The sequence below is a fragment of the Lynx canadensis genome, chromosome A3 (assembly GCF_007474595.2).
Source record: "Lynx canadensis isolate LIC74 chromosome A3, mLynCan4.pri.v2, whole genome shotgun sequence".
Classification (NCBI taxonomy): domain Eukaryota; kingdom Metazoa; phylum Chordata; class Mammalia; order Carnivora; family Felidae; genus Lynx; species Lynx canadensis.
The window spans coordinates 1538979-1564071 of NC_044305.1; the positions used below are offsets into that span (position 1 = coordinate 1538979).

Sequence of the window (25093 nt, forward strand, 5' to 3'; positions counted from 1 at the left end):
AAGCCCGAGCACAAAGAAATGGTTCTAAAAATGTTAGTCACAAAACAGCCACAGGAGGCGACCGTGACCAGGCCTAGAAAACAATGCCTACAGTGCATCAAGCTGGACTGGAAAAAACATTCAGTGTACAGCTCAAAGCCACCCCAAGATTTTTTTTTTAATTGTTTATGTTTTTTTTTTAATTTATTTTTGAGACAGAGAGAGCCAGAGCATGAGTGGGGATGGGGCAGAGAGAGGGGGAGACACAGAGTCAGAAGCGGGTTCCAGGCTCTGAGCTGGCAGCACAGAGCCCGACGTGGGGCTTGAACTCACAGAGTGTGAGATCATGACCTGGGCCGAAGTCAGATGCTCCACCGACTGAGCCACCCAGGTGCCCCATGCACCCCAAGATTTTGCTAGGACTAACATTTTAACGGACATATGTTTTTAATTACGCTCAAGTATTACGGTACTTACCCGACTGAATCCTCACCGAATGGGCTGTTTTCACGTAATTACGACCACTGACAAACCAACCGCGCTTTTCCAGTGAGACAGCAGGAGGCCCCGGGCCCACAGGGTCTGCTCCCTGTCTCTGTCTGTCTCTGTCTGTCTCTGTGTGTCTGTGACCCTCTCACCTGGTCTGAACACAGGTGTGTCCCCACCTGCGATGCCCCCGGGCACCGCTCTCCACACCCTCCCTCTCCACGCTACCACGTGGGGCCGGCCGGGGCCTATCCGGCCACCTGTGCCACGTGGCAGGTGACGTGGACAAGAGCAGCCTGCAGCAGTGCCAAAGGGCGATGGCTGAACACACCATTCCTTCCACAGCACTGCCTTTCCACAAGCTGTGTCGTCCTCCAGCTGGTGGCCTGGTTCAGACTACGGTTTGTTTTAAACTGTCCTATTTGAGAGGAATGCTCAGGGTCAGATGCGCTGTGGGCAGGACTGCCAGGCCCGGGTCGGAGGGGACCTGTCCCTGCACTGGCAGGGTGCCTACTCACCTTCGGGGACACTCGGCCCGTCTGTGTCACGGAACCCACGCCAGACCCGGGGCTGCGGCCCCGCGTTAATGGGACCCCAAAATAGCTTCTGCTCAGCCACAGGTGCACGTGGGGCCCTGGCCACTGCCCTCTCCCAGCCACCGAGGCCTCACCTGGTCTGCCACTCGGCCTCCTGCTTGGCCCGTTCCCTCCGGGCCTCCCGCTGCTTCTCTTCCAGCCGCTCCTTCTCCTGGCTCGCCAGATCTGGGGGCCAAGCACACGGCGTGGGTAAGGACTCAGAGTTGACGGTGAGGCTCCCGGCTTACAACCAACGGAGGCGAGGGTGGAAGGAAACAGACAGATGCGGCAACGCCCCCACCCCCAGACCCTAGGTGAGAAGTCACGCTGGTCAGAAACCTCGTCGTCTGCAAACCACACCCGGTCACGAGGCTACAGCAGCGCCCCGACCCCAGTGTGGCTGCGGGGAGAGGCAGGCCTTTCCCCCGCACCACAGGAGGGCGCAGCAGGGCTCGGGAAGGAGCACCACGCAAGGGCAAGCTCAGGCTCACGGGCGACTTGACCCTCAGGGCAGGGCCGGGGCCAGCGGGGGCCGCTTCCCACAGAGGACCGCCCCGCGTAACCTGACCCTCGGGGCTCTGTGGCCCGGTCCCGGGTGCAGGTGCAGACACTGGTCCTGGAGAGTGGGGGTCTCCCTGCCCCGTGTAGTCCCTCCACTCGACACCGACTGTGTCCACAAAACCCAGGACCGCTTGGGACGGCCCTCTGGCCAGCGGCCCACCGCACGGCTGACGTGGACGGGTGAGCTGGCGTGCGGCCGCTCCCTCGTCACGCGGAGACATCCACGGTGCACGAGCAGCCTGGGCCTGGGATGCGGTCCCACACTGACTTTGGACGGAGAACACGTCCAACCTTGGAAACGTTACCCCAATTTCGCTGATAAGAAGAACCGGGGGACTCGTGTTCCGCACGCGTTGTCCTTCATTTTTTTAGTAACTTAATCGTATCCTATCCACAAGGGGACTGGTCTGCAGCAGGCTGGGATTTCTAAACCTCTTCCACCTCGGAGAGTGCGAGATGCACTGTCCTCGGTCTCCCTGTCTGTCCACCTGCAGCACGGGCGCCCCCCCGCCCCCACCGGCCCGCGAGCGCACCCATGTCGCCGTTCTCCATGCCGCGGATGTCGGGGCGCAGGCGGCAGTCCGTGGGAGCCAGGGTCTTCTCCATGCCGCTCTGCAGCTCGTTGAGACTGACGGTGAAGCTGGTAAAATTGTACATCTGGGGGGAGAGGCGCAGAGACCCGTCACCACGCTGGCATGTTTCCGCGCTCCGCTCAGCTAGGCCGCTCGGGGCGGCTGGGTCCTGGCCACTCCTGCCGGTCCACGCTCTGCCCCATAGTCTGTGCGGACGCAGCCCCACAGCCGCCCCGCCCGACCTGCCCCCCCCCCCCCCCCCCCCCCCCCGTCAGGTCCTGGGAAGGCCCCCAGCACCTCCTCACTGTCCCGCACCTGCCAGCCCTCCAGCTCCACTCCTGGGTCCACAGACACGAACCACAGGGAGGAGGAACAAGTGTTGTTTGTAAGAGGAATTCCTGGCAAGAAGTACACCTTTGCCCTGTTGGGTCGGACTATTTTACACTCTGCTGGGAGCCAGCAGTGGCTGCGTCGAGGTGACGTCCGTGTAGGTGGGGGTTCTGTGTCCTTTTTACTGTGGTCTGGTAGGGTGATAGGAGTGAAGGTATACTTCACATGTAGTCCGTATGTTTTACGTATGAACGAGGTAAGTAATGATAGATATTAAAATAAAAGTTACCACACAAAATTATTACATTCATACAGTCACCCTCTATACTGCACCCTATCACACAGGATGTAATAAGCTTATCATGTGCAATATAAATTATAAGCGTAATTTTCAAGCATAAGTACCAAAATGCATTTAAGCATCTGAACCGACAAGTCGGGAAAATAATCTCTCAGAAGCAGTCTGGAAGCCCCTTTCAGTGAGACCCAGTCGGTGCAGGCCGCCTAGAGAAGGTACCGTGTGCACGCGGGGCACCTGTCTCACCGCGTGTCGGGCACGGCAGCACACCCACACGACATGTTGGCGGAGCACTGCCTTTGCCCCGGGGAGGCCAGGCCGTGGCCAAGGCTTGACTGGGGCTCCGGGAGGGCGGGGAGCCCTCGGAGGCTCACTCTGCGGAAGCAAGGTCCTAGGCGGCGCGGACACGGGGCCGGGGAACCGCTGAGGGGTCTGGCCTGGCCAGGGGTCAGGGGTGCGGAGAGGGGCGGGGGTCGGGGGTACGGACCTGGGCAGAGTTGGGGGGCCGAGTGTTGACCCTCCAGAGTAGCTTGCTGCCTGGAATGACCTGCACAGTCTCCTGAACCTCGGGCACGGCATCCGCCACATCGCCGTCAGCTTTCTGGGAGCTGTCGTCCTGAAACACAGAACACCGTGGGCCGGCCGGCCAGGTGGGACAGCTACTCTCGGAGCGACTGTCAGGCAGGGCAAGATGGGCTCTCTGGTAAGGGAGAAGATGCCGTGATGCTGTCTTTGCAGGGGCTCCCCGTGCTGGGGCTCCCCCAGAGGGCAGGAAGTCAGCAGCACGGGAGTGCACCCCCCGCCCCCCCCCCCCGGGGAGAGCACACACCAACACCAAGGGAGCCGCCGGCTGGCAGGTGGGGCTGGGGGGCTGGGCCTTCGACAGCGGCGGCCAGGCGGGGTGCAGCCCTCCCCGGCCGGAGCCAGTCCCCACACGCCGCAGCTCGGCCCTCCGCCACAACCGCTCACGCCGGGCGACCTCATGGACCCTTAGCACCTCTAGACTGAACCCCGTCTACAGACCACATCTGAACACGAAACGCAACCACCCTCACATTTCCCAAGCAGCAGGACCCGGAGAAGGAAGCAGTGGCCACCCCCGCAGCTGCTGCGGGAGAACGCGGGGACATGACGACGCGGCCTCGGGACCCTCCCGGCCGACGTCCAACGGGGCTCGGTACCGCTGGCCGCGGGCCACGGGGTTCGGTGCCAGGAGCTGCAGAAGGCTGCTCCCGGGCAAGTGCTCACACAAGTCTGTCTCATGTCGAGTCACCCAGAGGACAACGAAGCTAAACTAAGGCACCAAAAGCCACCCCTCCGGGCATTTCACATTCCAAGTCTGTGTGGTCTTCACATGGAACGTTCCTTTTGCTTTTTAAAGTCAAAGAGCACATTGGAAGGTGTCCAGCAGCACTCAGGCGATGCCACAGGGCCGGACCACTGAAACCCTGGGGGAGGCTGGACGCCTTGGGCCCGGCCCACTCTCTCTTCTGACCTCGAACAACCTGACCCTTCCTTTGAGCTACTAACTTCTAGTTTTAGCCCTGAGATCATCAGTGTTCCAAAGCTCTGGGGGGGAAGTATCCTTGCCAAAACTTCCCAACTGTGGAATATATTACCTGGTGCTCAGAACTGAAAACACAGACATGACAGTCTTGATTTTTTAATAGGTCTAAGCTAACGAGGTGCTGGGAAACAGGAGGTTTACAAAGAAGAACCCGGAGCACGGCGTTCCCAGAAAGAAACGTAGGTGCACTTGGGCTCTGCCAGGCCTGGGGGACATGGCGTACCAAGTGGCCCCCGAGCCCGGCTGACGGCAGCAGCCTCTGCACACAGAGACGCAGGGAAACCGAGGCCCCGAGCAGCACACAGACGGACGGGCGGATTCCAGGCCTTCATCCTCTCCAGCTGGGACCCCACAGGCCCAGCAGAGGGAAGGCAGACTCCCCCCGCACTCGACTCTGAAGCCCTCCCCGCCTCGGGCCCCCCCCCGGGGGCAGCACCTTACCGGCTGTGGCTTGCTCAGGTGGTCGCCTCTCCTCTCCCGCTTCTTGAAGGACTCGTACGCAGCAGGGTCTATTCCCCACAAACACTCTGTCCATTTTCCATAGATCATAAAGAGCTTCTTTTTGCTGTAGTCAAAGGGAATTTTTAGTTTGCTTCAGTTTTTTTATTTACCTTTGGCAATCTCTACACCCAACGTGGGCTCAAACTCACGACCTGGAGATCGAGAGCCGTGTGCTCTTCTGATTGAGCCAGCCAGGCGTCCCACCGAAGGGAATTTTTAAAACCGTGTTTACAGCAATTATAAACCCTTCATCTAAACAGGCAGCACCTCGATTGTGACCGTGACCGTGGAGTACATTCCCATTCTGGTTTGTCTCCTTATAAATTTTAGGACCTCTCTGCACGGAGGTGCGAAGAGGAAAATCTGCCTTTGAGGGTCCCCCCTCGGGCCTAATTTGCCAGAAAGAAGATAAGGGCACAAGCCCCCACGAGTGTGGACAAGAAAAGGTGAGAAAAAGGGAAGGTTTCGCTGGAACCCACGTGCTGGTCTGGCCACTGCCCTTGAGATACATGAACCTCCAAGACTGTGTCCTTCCCTTTCCTACACATCACATCAACAGCCCTCGCAATTTCAGCCGGCATTGTCTGCTTTATCCTCATATCCACAGATCGGATGCCCACGTCAGTACCCGTCTGCTTGCTTCATTTCCTAACGACCTCTGGAAACTGTCCAGATCAACCACCAGAGCGCTCTGCCGGACTCCAAGAGGAACAACGCCAACAGCGCTGGACTGTTTTTTGTTTTTTCTTTTTGTCTTTTTTGTGTCTTCCTGTGGGGAAAGCACGGTGGCCACGCACCCCCTGGAGATGCTGTTCTGCCAGGCGTGTGACATTTCTGGGAGGGCGGGCACCCCTGCCTCGGGCTCAGCCCGGAAAGTGGCCACGCGGGGACTGGCGGGGGACACTCGGCCAGTCCTCACTCAGGACTTAGTCACCTTGGCCGACATATTCTGTCCCCAAGAGGCACGGCGTTAGGCAAGAGCTCACTCCAGTTTGGGATGGAAAATCAAAAAATCAGAGCAGGGTTGGCAGACCCTCCGGGACGGTGCCCGTGGCAGTGAGGAGTGGCCCGTTTCTGCAGGCCCGTTTCACGCGGACCATGGTCTCTCTCTGGGTTGTTTCCACCACCAGGGACGGGCTGCTCGGGGCACTGGCAGGTGCCCTTGTCCTGAAGAGGGCTGCTGTCCTGCAAGGTCTCCGAGCTGAGCCCCGGCTCACTTCAGTGGGCACGGCGGTCAGAGTCTAAAGTCTAAAAGCATCTGACAGGCTGTTTGAACAGGTGACTTTCTGGTACTCAGCAGAAGAAGAAACAGCACCCACCGTTTTACACTGGAAACTTGTTTCTAATTAAAACGTAGGTGGGGCACCTGGCTGGCTCAGTGGGTAGAGCACCTGACTCTCGATGTCAGGGTGGTGAGTTCAAGCCCCATGTTCCCATGGAGGCTACTTCAAAAAAAGAAAAAAAAGAAGAAGAAGAAGAAAGAAAGAAAGAAAGAAAGTGTCTAGTTTTTAGGAGGTGGAAGGGGTTTCATGACATTATACAAATCCCAATTTCCTGACTGGGGAATAAAAAGTGAGAAATCTGAGGCCAAAAACATAAGATAAAACAACCCAAAGGTCGGGGCGCCTGGGCGGCTCGGTTGGTCAAGCATCCAACTTCGGCTCAGGTCACGGTCTCACAGCCCCGAGTCGGGCTCTGTGCTGACAGCTCGCAGCCTGGAGCCTGCTTCGGATTCTGCGTCCCCGCCCGACCCTCCGCCTCTCTCTGCCCCTCCCCTACTCACGCTCTGTCTCTCTCTCTCAAAAATAAGTAAACGTTAAAAAAAATGTTTTTTGAAATAACCCAAAGGAGAGAGAACCCCGGAAAATCTACTGGGAACTTCTGACCGTGTCTCTGGTCCAACACTTAAAAAGTCTCTAACTCACAGAGTGCCACGAGCCGGCCCGTGGAACGGAGGCTCCCACCACGGTCTGAGTTGTGTCTGCAACACGAGGCAGACACCGCCACGGAGGAGACGCGTGGTCACGTCTGCCACCTCAGTTCTGTTGGCAAAAGCGCAGCGTTTCCTCCCAGTGAGAGCACCTCATCTCCTCACGTCCATTTTAGCAAAAGGAGTCAGACCCAGACCTCTCCTCCTCCGGAGAGGGCGAGACAGACCCCGATCACTCACCGCCCGGAAACGACACCTAAAACTAACCCTTCGTCTCTCTGTAGACCCAGCGAGGGAGCGTCTTCTCTAAACCAAACAGTCACAATCTTTTCTAGTGTGAACAAACGTCACTGGCACGACTACATCGCCATCAAGGGGCGCACGCGCCGCCCACGGTGAGCCACCCGGACGCAGACCTACTTTTTGTCCTGGATGTGTCCCTCCACTTTGTGAAGTTCTTTTCCAAACAGTCCACATGGTTTAAAATGAAGCACACACTTATCTCCAGTTCTGCGGGAAAAACAAACACAGGCTTCTGTCGTACGACGCGAAATGTCTGGGAAAGGTGAACCTAGACACCCGGGTAGCCGGGGCTGGGGCGTCAGGCAGTGACCGCGATGGGCGCGGGGCACCTTTCTGGGGTGACGGAGATGCTCTGACACTGCCTGGTGGCGACGGTACAGTTCAGTAGATACACCGAAATTCACTTAAATGCGTGAATTTTACGGTATGCAAATTGTATCTCAATAAAGCTGCTGCAAAACAAAGCCGCTATGTCACGAACTTCCAGGAGGAAGGTTCGAGGGTGGACAGAGGTCAGTATTTGAGGATGTTTCACGTGGGAATCCCATCATTCTTTAGTGTCATTTAAAATTTCAAAATCAATTCACTATTGCGACTGAAACCAAAACAAGAGGTAAGCAGGGGCACAAAGATGATGCCACCACCGACCAGCACCGTGGCGGCCACCCCCAGGCCTGGCTCTTCCCGCAGGCGCGCCGAACCCCGACAGCCTGAATGGCGGCCCGGAGCAGGCCGGAAGCGTGTCCCCGAGCTCACGGCAAGCGCCTCTAGGGCTCGGCGCGGTGTCCAACTGGCACACGACCGGTGCCGTTACCTGTGGTTTACAATCTCCACCGTCCCGTACTGCTCTATCCAGAGCTTCCCGATAATCACATTGTGCACACAGCAGGTAGGGTTGGTCCAGGTGTAAGCCTCATTGTGTCTGTGAAAGATGCCAGAAAACACGAAGTCAGACGCCAGCAAACAGAAGCACTGCGTGACCCTAAAAAGCAAAATGCCAGACAGAATTAAGCCGTAATTGCCTTGAAACCTGTGCCGGAGTAGAATATCGCTTTGAACTCCCTCGAACAGCGGCTATTTATTTAGCATTTGTTTGAAATTTATTTCTGCTTTCCTTTGTAGCATCAACAAAGCTTTCTACTTAAATGTCAAGACAAGTTAATAAGCAACAGGAGACCACCGAGACAAAGAGAAAAGGCTGTCCCGGGAAGCTGTCCACACAATGGCCTCTTCAGCCGGCGCCTGCGGGAGCCGCACGGCCCACACCCCGCCCGAGGTCCAGGGAGCAGCTCCGTTCGGAACGCCTTCCCAGACGCCTTTGCTCGTATCCCTCATCCTCCCCCAGTGGCCTGACCCAAGGAGAAAAGAACCCCCACGGATGTGATGCAAGTTCATGAGACCCGTGTCTCGAGGGAGGCCGTGTCAAAGAGCCATGATCAAGGGCAGAGACTAGCTCAAAGCAGAAGTATTTCAGGACAAGTATTCGGGGCCCCTCAAATTTCCAGGGGAAACTCAAATGCGTTAATCAATAAGATTTGCCACTTTTCAATTCTGCATGCCCCGCCCCAAGAAAGCACGGACTGCCGCAAGACGCACATGCTCCCCAGAAATGGGGTGCCCTCACTGCACCTGGTGGCCCCATCAGCCCTGAGGTACACGGGGGTCAGGGGCTGGTATTCTCCGGCAACCAGCCAGGCTGGGCCAACGTGAAACAAAAATCATACCCCGTGCTTCATCACGGCGGGCCACGGTTAGCAAGACGTGCATCTCAGGGAGCCTGCGGCACGCCGTGGCCTAGACCGGGTCTACGCTGGTTTTGCAACGTCCATGCGACTGCTAGAGATTGGGCTTTTGCTTTGCGAGGGGTCCGAACAACACCGCACTGGGGAGCGTTTGGACTGAGATTTCATGGGTGTGCGGGCAGCCTCCACGACGCCCCTCAAAGTCCCCCACCTCCCAGGTTTCATCCGTGTCTCCCTCCCACCCTCAAGCAGCGTGGTCCTCGTGACCAATGAGGGTTTAAGGTCAGGGTGAGGCCACTTCTGCGATGAGGTCCTAAGAGACACCGTGGCGGCTCCATCCCCCCCTTGGGTCCCCAGCTCTGGTGGATGCCAGCACCCCGCTGTGAGCACCCCCAGGCCTCCCGCCAACGGCCACGGAAGGGGGCCTACAAGCAGATGTCCCACCAGCCGCCTTCGGCCCGCGTCCTGCCCGCCACCTCACGGGACCCCGAGCCAGAGCGCCCGCCACGCCGCCCCCCACCCCGGCCCTAGCCCTCGGAAACCACGTGGCACAGGAGAGAGTGGCTGCTGTAAGGTGCTACGTGCGGCTCGTCACCAAGCGGAAGGACTACCACAGGCAGTGACTAAAGCCATCCAGGTCCTCGGGGGCTGTCCCAGACGCCCACATCACACCCAGTCCCGATGAGGGGTCTGGGGGGCGTTGCCTGTTCGAAGGAGTGTCTGCCGGGGGAAAGACCCTTCCGCTGGAACTTAAGAAAGGCGCCCGCCAGGCCCCCGGCCTCCGCACTCACTTGAGCAGCTCCAACGTGATGGTGCCCCGGGGCTCGGCCTCCACGCTCTTGCCCCAGAACTTCAGCTTCGGGTAGATGGAGCCGTGAAACAAGAAGTCCTGGTGGAGGCCCTCTGAATAAAATGCACTGATCGGGGGGTGGTGGCTCACCTGCTCGGATATAAATCTGAACCCTAAATCCTCCCTAGGCACAAAAACAAGAGGGAGAGAGCACATCAGTGACAGCGAAATCCGACAAAGGTTGGCTCGGCACACCTCCTGGGGGAGCCCCGCAGCCCCTGGCCACCCTGAGTGACAGAAATATTCAACACTCGCTCTCTCAGGCCACCCTTGGCCTGACACTGACCGCCGCCCCCCCGCCACACAGACACTTGCACGTGCACCCACCGCCTCTGGGCAAATCTGAACCCCGCATGGAAGGAGAAAGAGTGTGAGGGGCCTCCACTCACGCTGCCCCCAGCACGTGCAGGCCTAGAAGAAAACTCCTAGAGCCAGTGATTTAGATGTGGCCACCTCAGCCCTCAAGGGGCACCCGGCGCCCAAGACTCGCAAGAGTGGGGAGCTCGCGGCCTTCCCGAAGGGGGCCCTCCTCTAGTCCCTGCTAGGGCTCCTGGAAGTTCTGTGACATGCCATGTCTGATGCCCCAAGATACTCCTGGGCCAGGAAACGGGATTTTTAGTACATGCTCTTTTTCAATAAAAATGTCAGTTTTTAATTGTTCCGGAACTGTGAATACACCTACAGTTGTAGTCGTTAAAAATTATAAAAGCTAAACCACATAATTACTAACTTAACTGGAATCAGAATTTCCAATCGTTACAGAGGAAGGAAAGTTGAAAAATTAGATTTTAAAAGGTTGCCAACCAAGGTATGTAATTTACAAAATGAATACTTGTCTAAGAAAAGCAAGTGCTATTTTTAGCCGTTGAGGAGCAATCTGTAGGGAAGAAGACACTGGAGAACGACTTGGTTTAGTTACAAAGTTCCTCAGACCGGAAGGGCCCTCGGGGCCCCGCGTGCAGCAGACGCGGCCGCAGTACGACCTGGACCCGAAGACGGGCCTGCACGCCCGGGAAGATGCTCATTTCTCAGTCAGTCCGGGGCTTCGCCTCAACCCCTCAGCCGAATCCTGGCAGTGACTGATGATCAGGGGTGGCCGTCAGCACCACGGGTCGTGGATCGTGGGTCATGCTGTCTGTGAACCCACGTGCTCACTTCCAGTCGTCTGGAACTTCTTTCGTATCAGCTTTAATTCCTCTTTTCAAGATACGTTAATGGTGCTTTTTAATAACGAAAACGCCAATAATTTCCTGGTGGCTAGACAAGGTCAGAGCCACCCACCCCGGCACCAGGACACATGCACCGTGGGGAGGCAGCAGAGGCGTGGCTGATAAAGAAAGCGTTCTCTGGGAACTCACAACAAAAGTTCCTCTGAACAGTGAGTCTCGGGGCAGGTCTTTCCCTCACCTGGGCCTCAGGTCCCCCATCTCTGGACTGAAGAAGCAGGGACTTGCCACGGTCACCCAGGGTCGCCTGCACGGACCCCCACGGCAGCACCGTGCCTCCAACCCGCCTGGCTGCCTCAAAGGCAGCGGGGTTCCGAAAGCAGGTGCCCGCGCACCGAGCGGCAGCCAACATCTCCGTCCGTGAGAAAACCAGGCCAGCGGCACGCAGAGGGGCCAGCGGCAGGGCCGCCCCGGGCGGCCAGAAACAGGTCAGAGCCTAGACCCGGACATCTGTGCCACCGTCCCGAGTGGGAGGTGATTTACGCCTGTGTTGCTAACACTGCCGACTCCTCCCGCAAAGGTGTGAAAGCAGTGCTGACACACACACCCTGGCACACGCTTCCCTGAGCCGCACGCGCCCGGCGCGCTGACTCAAGCAGACCCACCCCCCACCGCCCGTCCACAACCACTTACTCACCTTTGAGAAACTCTCATCATGAACAACTCGGCCATTAAGGGCAATAAACGGCCCGAGAAGCACAACCCGCAGGGCTCCCTGAGATCAACACGCCGTGACGACACAGCACGCCGCCACGACTCCGCGGCGCAAGGGGGCGGTGCGTGCGTCAAGCTGGGGCGCACGCAAACGCCAGACACAAAACGTGGCAGCGTAACTTAGCAAAAGCCTGTGACACCGTGGGGAAATGACGATGGCACGATGCTAAATGACAGACCACACACGTGCACGCCTCGAGGAAATCGACCACAACCTTCACGGTCTCCCGTGGGATGACGTCTCCCTTTTCGCTTTTCTCAACTCACGCGTCTTCTAAAAAGGGTGGGCTCTTATCGTTGAAGTTACGCTTTCATTTACTAAGACACCCCCACAGACTCTCTACAGGACCCGGAGGGAGCCCCGAACGGCCCCACAGAGGAGCCCCAGCCGGGCTGAGCAGACGGCGGGGAGCACAGCGCCTCCGTCCGCTGATTTACTTGCTGGTCTGGGTGGGCACCTCACGCGGGCAGCAGGGTCGGGAAAGAGCACCCCAAACAGGCCCGGTCCACCCTCGTGGGGCCCCCGCCAGGACCGCCACAGGCCGTGCCGTTTCTGGGGCGTGTGCGGGGCTCAAAGACCAGGTCAGAAGACCAGGTCGGGGGGGCAGCACGGGGAGCCACCTGGCAGAAACCCCACCCGGCCCCTCGCCAGCACACGGGAGCTACTGCCCGCAGCTGCACCTGCCCTGGTGACAGTCACCAGATGCCCTGCTGACGTGGGCCGGCCTCACGCACGAGGGCCTGTGTCCACGTCGGTTCCAGGCGAGCCAGCGCCCCTCCGTCGCCTGTCGCCTCCCCTCCTCTCCGGAGCCCGGTGCTCCGCTTCACCCCTGCGCAGCCATGCCGGGCGCCCGCGGCCCCAACCCCTTACCTAATCAGCTCGTAAGTCTCTCCCAGGAGCGGGTTGAAGGGCTTGCCGGTCCTCTCCCACTGGGAAGCCACCGCCGACACCGCAAAGGCAGCAACGCACTGGGAACAGCGCACAGGACGGTGAGTGGGGGGCCACGGGGGGGACATGCAGCCTCTCCGCGCCAGATGTGCTCCTGGTGGCACGAGTCTCCCTTGTCACGTGTTTTGAGATTGCGGAACTTCCGGGGAAACGCCCTTCAGCACGAGCACTTCCTCAAACCACACGGGCAGGAACCGTGTGCCCTCCTCCCCCAGCCCGGGCGGCCCTGAGGCCCCGTGCCAGGTCGGCCGGGGTGGCCGCACCCACACGCGGTGGGGGGGACGGGGGGGGGGGGCAGGGGGGCCGGTCCCGAGCGGACCTAGGAGGAGCCGAGGCACAGGGCAGGACGGCACCCAGGAGTCAGCGGGAGCCACACGGGCCGATCACCACGGGGCCACTCACGTGGCGTCATGCTCACTGAACACCACAGTCTCGTGTCTGGCGCCCCCGGAAGGGGCCCACCGCCCACCTGCATCCTTTCCAGGGCCTGGGGCTGGCAGGAGGCTCTGTGAATGAGGTCCACGTGCTCCATGTACTCCGTGATCCGCTGGAGGAAACTCAGAGGCTCGTTGAAGGCGATGGGCATGGTGATCTTGGACAGCTCCTGGAAGGAGCCCGTGAAGACTCGTCACCACGGGACCGTCCCCAGGAACCCGAGCCCACGCCCGCCCCGCTCTGAGCGCAGGGAAGATGCTCGTCTAGCTCGTCAGGAGAAAGGAAGTCAACCCCGTGGAGACCCGGCCTGCTCGCCTGCTCGAGCAGCAGCGCTGCACACGGGCCACGGGCAGGGCAGGGCAGGATGGAGAGAGGCCCTCACAGCCGGTGGGGGTGCAGAAGGGGGCCGCCTGGAGACGGGGCACCACGGCAGAAGCGTGTGCGCACCTGCCCTCTGGTCCCGCGGCCCCGTTTCCGGGAGCCCGCCCCACAGATGCTCTGGCAAACACACAGCAGACATTTGACAGGGATAGGCGGCCAGAAGGCACGGCACTGCGAGGTGACCGTAGCCTAAGCAGCGGCGCCACGTGGCTGTGGCACCCCGCAGCGAAACAGAGGCGGAAAAGCCTCTGGTTCGTCTGAAGAAAGAGGGAGGAGATGACACACGGTCCCCTCATGAGGCACGGGAAGACAGACCACGGAGGGTGGAAATGGTCTCCTCGAGGGGAAGGGCCAGTGCAGCGCGAGGGCAGGGACAGGAAGGGAAATTCTTGGAACCTCAGCCCAGAGATCTGACTTTAGGTTTACGGTTTTGAACAAAAGTAATTTAGAAAACCAATGTCTAAACATCGAGAACAAAAGAAGCACATGAGCGCACGCAAGCTCTGGGGGCCCAGCCACGTGGACGGGGACCACGGCAGGTAACTCCAAGCACGGTGACCGGAGACACGCCCTCCGGACAAAACGACCCACAAAAGGCAACCAACTCGCACGTGTCAGCACACACGCTGGTGGCGGCAGAAGTGGTCCTGTCCTCCGGAACCGTCGTGTGTGTGGGATAGAGCAGGTGAGTCATTAATTGAGTGCTGGTCTAAATCGGTCACCTGCACTGTCGTTAGAAACTGGGATCGTCGGTGGGGGGGAAGAGGCACAGACATTCGACCGAGGGGGCTGGAGTAATCCCGTCATCCCAGATTTCAACCGTCATTGAAACAAATCCAAACAGCTCCTAGCTCTCCCCCCGGAAAGACCGAGAACAGCAATTCATAGCCCACCCCCTACCCCTAGGGCCCAGCTGTGGTCCTGAGTCCTCTCTCTCCCTGCACAAGCGGCTGACTCCAGATCCTGGACGAGAAAGGGACAGAATGAGCCAGAGCTTCGTCTATAAGGGATCACGGCCAAGCCGAAGAGGCTATTAACAGCCAAAGAGGGAGTGGCTCGGGGGCTGGAATGCACCGGGGAGTTTGAAAAAAAAAGAAACACAGACAAGCTAGTTGGTTACACTGGCCATGCTGGGTCATGCTAGTGAACCACATCACGTGGCGACGGTGATAAAGTGAGAATCACTCACTGACCCTGACTTTCTTCTGCAAACCGCACTGGCGGCCGCAGAAGGGCACGTTCTCGGCACAGAAACATCCCAGGAAATAAAGGAAGAGTGACAGCACCGGCCCGAGCGCCAGGAGCTCTTAGTCGGGAGGGAGGTAACACCACAGAAGGCAGAAGCACAGACAGAACGGTGCTCCGACAGTCGGGGACTGGACCCGGTGGGTAGCGGATGGTGCTAACGCGTGGCCTTCTGAAGTGTGAGGGTGGCCGTGCTGGTGGTAAAGAGCAACACGAAAAGTATTCACGAGTGGGGTCTGCTTCAAAATACGAGGAGAGGCGGGCAGCAGCGAGGCGCGGCGGTGTTCCCCGGCCCTGCCTGCCTCAGCGGCCCGTTGGCCAGCCCGGGGCCGCTGTCCCAGCGGGCGAAGGAGGAAGAGGGCCGTGTGCCACCCCAGAGGCGAAGCCCGTGGGTGCCGAGCCGGTGTAGCCCGGGGACGCGCCGACCCACGTGTTAATCCGAATGCATCCTACGGCGGGTCCTTGGGGAATGCAATGTGATGGTGTCGCTTTATGACAAGAAGCTGCAGGACCAAGGAGCTAGTCAGTGTTTATTATTCATTTTTGAGAGAGAGAGACAGACAGACAGACAGAACCCGAGCCGGGGAGGGGCAGAGACAGAGGGAGACACAGAATCTGAAGAAGGCTCCAGGCTCCAAGCTGTCAGCACAGAGCCTGATGCGGGGCTCGAACTCAGCGAGATCATGACCTGAGCCAAAGTTGGACGCTTCACCGACTGAGCCCCCCAGGCGCCCGACCAAGGAGCTAGTCAAGTACGATACCTATCTTCAGACAGATACACCCACCTAGACCTGACCTGCTCACACAGCCAGAAACGTAGGAGAAAACACTGCTAAGAGAAAAGAATCCCAAGCGTGCCATTTTAGAAGACAAGAGACGTGTGGGGCGCCTAGCTGGAGTGACTCTTAGTCTCGGGTTGTGAGTTGGGGCCCCATTGCTGGGTGCAGAGTTACTTGAAAATAAAAATCTTAAAAAATTAAAACATAAAAAAAGCCAAACAGGTGCGTACACAAACCCGTGTGTGCAGAAGCAGGGTCAGAAGGCACGCCTGGGCTTTCCAGCTCTGTCTGCCGAGAGGCCTGGGGCAGGGTCACCCCAGGAGCGCCAAGCACATCCCGCGCCAGCCCTTGGTGCCTAAACACCAGCCGCCAGTACGAAGACAGCAGGGGGTACTAGGAAAGCCAAGTCAAGTGCGTGGTGAGCAGTGACGCTCCGACAGGAACGCTGGCGTCTCGCTCACCGAGCCCCGGCTGCTACATGAGACGTCACCACGACGGGAAGCCGGGTGAAGGGCAAACAGCTCAAAGTACCACCCGCAACCGTCTAGAAGTCCAAAGTTACTTCAAAATAAAAAGTGGGAGAGGGGCGCCTGGGTGGCGCAGTCGGTTAAGCGTCCGACTTCAGCCAGGTCACGATCTCGCGGTCCGTGAGTTCGAGCCCCGCGTCGGGCTCTGTGCTGACGGCTCAGAGCCTGGAGCCTGTTTCCGATTCTGTGTCTCCCTCTCTCTCTGCCCCTCCCCCGTTCATGCTCTGTCTCTCTCTGTCCCAAAAATAAATAAACGTTGAAAAAAAAAATTTTTAAAAAAAAAAGTGGGAGAAAAGAAGCAGTTTCCTCTGGGAAAGGGGCTGAAAGAGACGAGGGCAGAAATAAACGGCGGTGGCAGCACGCATGGGAGGCACGGGGGACAGGGCCGCATGCCTGTCGGTACAACGCTGTTGGTACAACCCACGGCCTGCGGTGTGCCCTGCCCTCCCAAGGCGGGCACAGCTCACATTCCCAGACGGTGACAGTCCCGTCACGCAGGACCACGAGAAAAGAAGCCTGCGGCCCCGGGACACCGATTATCCAACCACCTCCTCTGAGCAAACCCTGATGCAAACCCTGAGCATCTGAGCTGTGCCCCAGGTCCCACACTCCTGCCCGTGGCTCGCCCTCAGCCTGTGTCGAGCAGCCCACGGAAGCTCCCCACGTCGTGCGGACTGTCCAAAGCCGACTGTGAGCCCGTCACAGAACGCCAGGGTCAACGTAAACCCCTGTGATGCGTCTCACATCAGGAGGCTTGCCTGTGGGATCACGTTCCCGCTGGCTGTGAACACCTTAGCCTTCGTGCCTTTTCTCTCCCCCACCCCACGTCTGTCCCTGTCCTATCTTATCGTCCTCGTGCTACAAATGTGCAGAGCACATCTCCCTAAACTATCAGCAGTGCAACAGATACCCAGGAATTGAAAATGTTTCGGCTTCAGGCCCTGAAATGAGTCCCTCTGAACTTACCAGGCCGATGCATTTCTTTAATATGCTCCACACGCTGAAGTCACTTCTGGTAAACATCGGGGCAGGCAACGACGTCCTATGAAAGAACGACCAGAGTGACACGGGTTGGTCCCTCCGGCACCAGGTTCACTTACAACTGATGATTTTGCCCAGTGACCATTTTTTTTTAGTTTTCAGATGCAAACACCGGCCATGTGTCTGATCTGGCAGCTGAGTGCTGTTAAGTCCTAAAGAAACGTCTCTGCACAGGCATCCTGGAGGGTCTCCCGGGAAAGGACGGTGACCACGGCAGAGGCCGGGCCAGGAAGGCACAAGACAGAGCCGCGTTAACAAAACCTTTCGGAAGTCTGCCGGGAGCCTGCCGGGAGTCCCTTTCAAACTCAAGTTTGTTCTCCTGAGGCTCATTCCTTTCTAGGCTCTCTTCCTGCCAGCTTCCCGGGGAGGCCTGGCAGTCTCCCTCCCAGGAATTGGGCTGGGCTGAGACACTATTCCACCTGGGAAAGAGGGGTGCCTGAGCGGGCTGTGAAGCTAGGGTTGGGGGGCGGTGTGCTGGACCCGTTGGCAAGGGTCAGGAGGGAAGAGCAGGAGGAGGGGCCGGGGGCCGAGGTAGCAGGGCAGACGGGCTCCGCTGTGGGAACGGGCTGCATGCACCTGAGGACTCCAAAGAGGCCCCTGTCGGCTGGGACCAGTGACAACGGGCCCGGGGCCGGAGCCAGAGGAACACAGAGGGCCGGCCCTCATCCCAAGAGGAGAGGGACCCTGCGGTCCCCTCTCCCAGCCAAGACACTCTGTTCACCATCGCTGGGGACCACACAGACACTGGCCGAGAGGCAGAGGCAGTGCATTCAGATCTGCCTAGTGCCCGTAGGGTGGAGAGGAGACGGGAGGGTGTGGAGGCAGTTACGGGCGCTACAGGGGCGCAGGAGAGGCGGCCGGACTGGGATGTGACACAGGAGCCGGGAGGGCCGAGGAGCCCAGACGTGCGTAATGGGACCACACGTCAGAGCTGGGCGACAACGCGTGGGGGCAGGAGGACGGCGTTAGGCCGACGCACGAACCAGATTCATGGGGCGCTGAGCGGAGGACAGCAGAGCATGACCCACTCTAGGACAGGCCATCGGAGCACACGTGCAGAGGTGCTCCGACGCCTGCCGGGAGAACGAGCCGACAGGCAGGGGTGGGACGCCCGAGTCCCCCGCTGCGTGCATCTAGCAGGCGCTGGGGTCTAGGGCCCAGAGCAGGGGCTGCGGTAAGGCTGCAGGGCTCCCTCAAGCTGCAAAGCAAGTCAGCGTGGTGGGGGACAGAGGCCGCCTGGCCACCGCCACCGCCTCGCGGGGCCTGTCTTGCCCTTGTCCTCACTTCTCCTGGGGAAGACTTAGGTCACCGTCTCCAGAATCTAACTCGGAAGGAAAAGGAAATGTGAGGAAAAGGAAAGGGGGACTTGCTGCTCTAAACACCCATTTCCAAACCATAGGGCAGACAGGCAGTGCGACATTGAGAGGCAGGCGGTCTGCAGGGGGCAGCAGGAGGGCGGCCCTCCCCCCCCCCGTCCACCCCACAAGTCCTGGGGCGGGGACCGGAATCAGCAGTCAAGGAAGTGCCATCACTGACCTCCAGGAGCCAAGGAGAGTGGCGTCAGGTCTCAGAATCTGTGGCTGAACAGGGCACCAGGGGATGCTGTCCGGGGGCACCATGGCTGGGTCACCCCTGGGCTCGGGACTCAGGAGAGCTGAAGGGGCGCCCTGTGGCACGGCCAGGGCGTCACAGATACAGTGGAAGATTCTAAAACGCGCGCACGATGACGTACCTGTGCTTCTGAATTCCATTTTCTCGAGGGGGCCTCTCCCCGGCCTTTCCGACCCCGTTACTTCTGCCGGAGTCCACACACATCACCGCAGCGACTCTCTGACTTGCCTCTGAAAATCCCCCGGAAGAGCTCTCAGAATCGAAGCCTGCACACAAGCAGAGTGGTAGTTTTTGCAGGGCCGGGGGGACACAGAAGCCCAGCTCCAGGAGCTCTGAGCGCGGAATACCGGAAGCTCTACTTCATTCCTAACGGGCGCATTTTGCCACAATTCGCTCTGGTCCCCAAGAACCCGAGGCAGAGGCGGAGGTAGGAACGCTTCTGGGGGCTTCCCCAGGAGCTCAGACAGCACGGGTGCCCTGTGCACCCGGTGCAGCCTGGCCGCCACCTGAGGTCTGGCTGGGAGGCCGGGGAGCGCGGTGCGCCCGGGTCTCAGGCCGGGCTCACGCCCTTCGGGGCAGGCCACCTCTCCAGCACTCAGACCCGCCTCTAGGCTGCAGAATGTCCTGTCTCTGCACAAGGTCTGCAGTCAGCCCCGCCTCTTCTAAATGCAAGCCGTGGGGGCGCCTGGGGGGCTCAGTTGGTTAAATGTCCCACTCTTGATTTCAGATCAGGTCACGATCTCATGGTTCCGTTCATGAGATCGAGCCTCACACGGGACTCCATCCTGGCAGCGCAGAGCCTGCTTGGGATTCTCTCTCCCTCTTCCTCTGCCCTTCTCCAGCTTGTGAGCCACCGCCCCCCGCCAAAATAAACTTTAAAAATAAAATAAAATACAAGCCACAGCACTGATGCTACAAGAACCTGCACCACGCAAACACACCGCCAGACTCTCACACCCATGAGCAAGAACCCAAGCACGGAACCAGCTGGAGCTCAGAGCACACCCCACGTCCACGTCCACAAAGAGCCACAAAGAGCTCGGTGAGCCGCAGCCACCAGGGAGGGGCTCCTGGACCACGGCGCTTGGCCATGACAGTGACCGTTTCCGGGAGGACGCGGGCTCACAGGGAGCTCGGCGCTCGCGCTGGCCCCTCATTTCACAGACCAGGGGGAGGCCCAGGGCATAAGGCCAGGCGGGTTGAGCACGCCGTCAGGCCCGAAATATAAAGAAACCTGCTGTGACACTTTCCTGAGGATACACAAAAAAGTCCTGTCTTGTACTTTTCCATATTGACAGGTTCCCAAGATGGAGTGTCCACACTCATCACATGGTGGCTTTGAGAGGATACATTAAAAACAAGCCTCTTTAACGATCAACATTTTCTGAAACAGCCTGCCACCTCTGATCTCACTGAGACAAAAGCAACATCTACTTAATCCCCAGTCCAAACTTGGCTTCTTAAGGAGACCCCCGTGCTGCAGGGCCTGCCCGCCCTCCTCTGTGTGTCCCTGTCCCCGTGGACCCCCCCGTCAACGCTAAGAGGCTGCAGGCAGCAGCTGTGAAGGAAAACGTTCACCTAAATCACTGCCCGAACCTGGGCCCGGGAAAACAGGGCGACACATCACTGAGAACACTGCTGAAGTCTTTTCTCACATTAAGCCGGCGCGACATAAACGGTTTAAACATTTTAACGTACAACACGTGTTTATTACAGAAAAAAATACAGATAAGCAAAGGAGAAACTTGAGATCACCTGTCATCTGATCACCCAGAGGTACACGCTGTTAACAGGTCTGTTTCCGTAGCCCTTAATCCGTACAAGTTTTTCATGTACTTTGAAAACTTTCCTCTTAATAGTGCCGGTTCTTGGAGGAAGTAACTGCCCACGAAGCCATTCCTCTAAAAACTGCCGGGCGTAGACACTTCCCCTTAGATTACACAGGAAGGTGAGTCCTGTGGCGAAGTGATCGGGATTCTGCGTCCTCCACGGTGCCTCCCTGGGGCCCTGCTGCTTGTCTCCCACTATTTGGTTTAGACCAAAGAGCTGAAGTGAGCCATCATTTCCGTGGACAGCTGCGTCCCGGGTCTCAGAGACGTGCAGAGAAGTGCAGCCGTGCGGGGAGGCGGGGCAGGGGGAGGGGGGGCGCTTCTCTAAACGGCGGGCTACACAAAGCTCAGGTCCAATCCGGGGAGAAGTCTCCAGGTAGAGTCTGGAGACGTTCGGGGGTCCAGGTCCACTGGTCCCAAGCAGAAGGAAGCTGCCCACAAGAGTCCTAAGGGAAGGGCACGCCAAGGCCGGCTCTCTTGGTTAGAGGCCTGGTCGCCCCACAAGGGCCAGGAGGCCCACAGAGCACGTCTCGGACGACGCAAGCGGTCACTGAGGACCGTGCAGGTTAGGCGGACAAGCGCATTTCCTAGGCGCACAGTCTCGAGGAAGACCGCAGCTACGAGACCAGGAAAGACGACTCAAGTAACTGAGCTCAGCCCCTCCTGCTGCCTGCATCTCAAACAAGAATAAGTCAACAGTCGGGCTGTTGGTCCATCAACCTGGTCTGGGAGGAGGGGCCAGTCTGGCCGGTGAGTGACGAACGCCCTGGGCACACTGACCGGGCCCCAGGAGACAGACATTCACACAGCAAAGCGTGTCCAGAGGGGACAGTCACAGCAGTCACTACGGAAGTAGCCCCTTTGGCCACACCTGAAAGACCATCGCTAAAAACCTGGTCTGGAGAAATATTTCAAAGTTGCTATTTTTATACTCCTCCACCTAAGGAGGAGGGAATTGGACTAGAATAGTTTCTCGAAGTCCCTTTCCACCAGTAAGAGTCCTCAACAGATGACAAAGGACGTTCCAATTGTTGACCACAGAGAATGGAGGGCCGTCTTGAACTTGAAGAGTCTTCGGGCCCATACGGCTACTTGTCACTTTCCTGCAGGTGCTCAGGGCTCCTTCCCGGTGATGGCGAGCAGCCAAGCTGAGCCAGTGCGGGCTGACCCAGCCCCGCCTCCCCTCCCCTGCCCCTCCCGCCCCCCACACCCGCACAAATCCCCATGCCCTCAACACGCTGTTTTCCGTCAGGCATACACTATCGTCTTTCGGACTACAGGCCGCGCAGCAGTCCTTAAAATGGTCACAGGAAAAGCGAAACGTAACTGAACTCTGAAACGGTAAGAGGCGTCGCGGAAGCACGCACACTCACGAGCCTTGGAACACTTTACGCAGCACTAAACAAGATCCGGTTAGAACAGAGGACAGCGAGGCTTTGATCGTTACGTATAAATAACATAAGAGAACTGCCTGTCTCACTTAGGATCCAAGTAACGGTATTTACGCTCCAGGGCAACTCTTTTAAAGACTAAAACCCAGTTGCCCCTTCTTGTTATCACCTGTGGCCCAAAGCTGAGCTTCTCCCCCGAAGCTGGGATAGGGTACATGCGAGTCAACGCCGGGGGACACGTCGCATCTCTCTCCTGCATGGCCTCACATCCCAAGGCCAAGTCCAGGACCCGGACCCAAGCTCCTGTGCCCACACCGTGGCCTCTGAGTCACTTCCTGCCCCGCTCACCTGTGACAGCATCAAAGAATTCCTCCTCGCCGTTCATCCTGCCGTAGCCCGGCTCCCTCGCCACCCAGTCTTGGCTCTTCTACTGAACCATTGTACTGGACCTACATCGACAGTGTGAGTAATCGTGCGCCGTGAACTTTCCTTCTGGTAAAAACCCAACAGGCACTGGAAATCTAAGGGGAGAAAACATTTCAGTACACTTAGCTTTCAGAAGTTTTATGGTTCAGAAACATTTAGAAAATACCCATTCACAATTCTTGAAATCAATCTCAATTACAACGTAAGCAAAGAAATAAAATGAGTGATCTAACAACAAATGCAGGATTTCAAAAAGTATGAAAACATCCATAATATAAACATCCATCAATGAATAATAGATCAAGAAGTAATCATTATTTGAAGTTATTAGTGTTTTTTTAATGTTTACTTATTTTTGAGAGAGAGACAGAGTAAAAGCGGGCAGGGGAGGGGCAGAGAGAGAGGGAGACGCAGGATCCGAAGCAGGCTCCAGGATCCGAGCTGTCGGCACAGAGCCCGACGCGGGGCTCGAACCCACGAACCGTGAGATCGTGACCTGAGCCGAGATCAAGAGTCACACACTTAACCAACTGAGCCACCCAGGCGCCCTTATACAGTACTTCCATTTTTTAAAGATAATTACAAATTTTTAAAAAGAAAACAATGAAATGATAGATTCGGAGAGAGTTACTGTACAGGTGGAAAGGCGGCTCAGTTTCCGTGGGTGTTCACTCACATGTCTGGGGCTCAAACCTGCCCCCAGACGTCCCACTGAAGGTCACCACATACCCACACGGAAGCTACAACAGGTGGTTATAGGCAAATGTGCGGAATGATTTTCAAGTATTTGTTTCACGCCAACTTAAACAATTTTTTTAATGTTTATTTATTTTTGAGAGGAGGGGGAGGGGCAGAGAGAGAGGGAGACACAGAATCCGGAGCAGGCTCCAGGCTCCGAACTGTCAGCACAGAGCCCAACGCGAGGCTGGAACTCACGAACCGCGAGATCGTGACCTGAGCCGAAGTCAGACGCTCAACTGACTGAGTCCCCCGGGCGTCCGGAAGAACAGGATTTTATAAATGGAAGAGACTGAGCAAAAGATTAGCCTTGTCCCAGAAGGTTTGACTTTTTACAAAAACAAGCTGAGTCCATCTCACTATGTTAGTGACACAGATCTGGGCCCCCAGAGCCCTCCTGCGAGTTCTGAGGGTGGTGAAGGGGCAGCCGGGCCCGAGGGAGGGACATGCCCTCTGTCCTTGGAGTGGAGACACAGCACTGGGTGACGTCCCCAGAGCGACTCATCTCTGGACCCGTCTGGTGCTACACGAGCTCCCACACTAGAAAACAGACTGGCATTAAGTTCCTCCATTCTTCCTGCCTTGAAAGGCTCTCTTAGAGACGCCTTTTCCCTTCCCACCGGCGGAACCAGGCACCAGGCGGCTTCTGGAAACACCCATACAAAGCCTCGCTCACAAGTCCGGGATTCGTTGCCTGTGCACATTAGAGAAGTTATTACTTACTTCCGGTTCCTCTGGGACAAAATGTGTCCCCTCTACAACACGTAGCAACTTGCTCTGCCCCGCTAGAAGCCACCCAAAGGACCCAGGGTCCCTGGAGGAGAAATGGCTGAATCCAGGACTGGGAACCAACCCTCCAGGGCATCAAGAAGCTGGGGGTCCCGGCACAAGATGCAGGATGGGTCTGCAGAGGCTCCCTCTGCAACAGGAGAACCGTCTGAGCACCAGGATGCTCCAAGACACTGAGACACATTGGGTACAGCTGGGTCCTCGCTCGCGAAGATGCCGGAAGGAGACGGGGCGGCCGTCCCGGATGATGCCGGCTCACCCGGTCGTCCTGGAGCAGGGGCCACGCCCATCTCCTCAGTGTCGCTCTGATGTCGTGCCCGTGCTGCCGCAGCGAGCACAGCCGACTTGCTCTGAGAAACCAGTCAACGACGGGAGCACCAGGAGTCCTCCTGTCTCCTCTTGGGCGCAGCCTCTCTGCACCGCTGGGGGGGGGGAGGGGCAGGTAACCAGGGTGGGCGCCGCTACAGAGCAGTTTCCAGCGGGTCCATGGGATGGGATGAGGGTGTGTGAGAGGCGAAGGGGCCGGGAGTCCTGACCCGTCCGTGCGGTGATCCCCCACCACGGGCTGCAGTGGATGCTCACTCCCGGCCTCTCCGGGGGGACACCAGCCCGGGAGACACCACCAGTCCTCCCGGCTTCATACAAAACGCCTCCCCTCATTGAGAGGAGTCTCATCCAGCTCTCTCCGAGGGGCGCCCTCTAACTGCCGTCCGTGCGTCCAGGACCCCCGCTCAAAACGCAAAATGTTCCTCCACCACTCGTACAAGTACCTGTGCCTAAGCCTTACACATCCATCTGCACGACTCTCTCAGAAAAACAGATCTGCTCGTCTAGGACTGAGTGAGTGGCTAAGGGACCCTGGAGGTTACTCTCCAGGGTCGACTCAAGAGGAGACCCGTGAGTTATCTCTCTTTCTCTGTAAACACCAGGCAAGGCCACCCAGAGGTGATCTTCACAGGGAAAGACAGGGACACGAGTAAATGAAAGTGCTGAATCTACTTTTGCAGTTAAATTACCAATTCTGGATTTTTAGATTGTTCAAACTAACATAAGTCCTATCTAACACTTTAAAAACGTGCTGGCAGGCACCAACCAGATGGAAGGGAAGGAAGGAAACAGAGGACCTGCCTGACACAGTAAACCAAGCAAAAATACGGCACACACCTGGAACACGCCCCGAAGTAGCAACAGGACACACGGTCTCCAGCAGCGACCGGATGTCAGGCCACAGATTACATCTCAACAGATTTTACCAAAAACTCTCGCGCAAATCACCTCCTCTGCCCATAAGGCAACGAGTTAGAAATCGATAACAGAA

At 57.9% G+C, this 25093-nt stretch overlaps 1 protein-coding gene across 6 annotated transcripts in view; it reads right to left on the reverse strand.

Annotated features, from left to right (window-relative positions):
- OSBPL2 (oxysterol binding protein like 2) overlaps positions 1–25093 on the reverse strand; it is a 37355-nt gene that overhangs the window by 1825 nt on the left and 10437 nt on the right. The window contains exons 2-13 of one of the 6 annotated variants that reach the window (XM_030309235.1): positions 22171–22343; positions 18724–18832; positions 16917–16992; positions 13053–13187; positions 12506–12603; positions 9636–9818; positions 7917–8024; positions 7220–7309; positions 4810–4933; positions 3289–3417; positions 2135–2258; positions 1136–1226 (exon numbers count right to left, since the gene is read on the reverse strand). In XM_030309235.1, the coding sequence (XP_030165095.1) occupies positions 1136–1226; positions 2135–2258; positions 3289–3417; positions 4810–4933; positions 7220–7309; positions 7917–8024; positions 9636–9818; positions 12506–12603; positions 13053–13187; positions 16917–16992; positions 18724–18832; positions 22171–22207 (1304 nt within the window). In that variant the 5' untranslated portion in view covers positions 22208–22343. Of the gene's footprint in view, positions 1–1135; positions 1227–2134; positions 2259–2489; positions 2695–3288; positions 3418–4809; positions 4934–7219; positions 7310–7916; positions 8085–9635; positions 9819–12505; positions 12604–13052; positions 13188–16916; positions 16993–18723; positions 18869–20357; positions 21578–22170; positions 22344–25093 lie in introns of those variants that run through there. The other 5 variants (XM_030309233.1, XM_030309234.1, XM_030309231.1 and 2 more) reach the window with 5 other exon arrangements.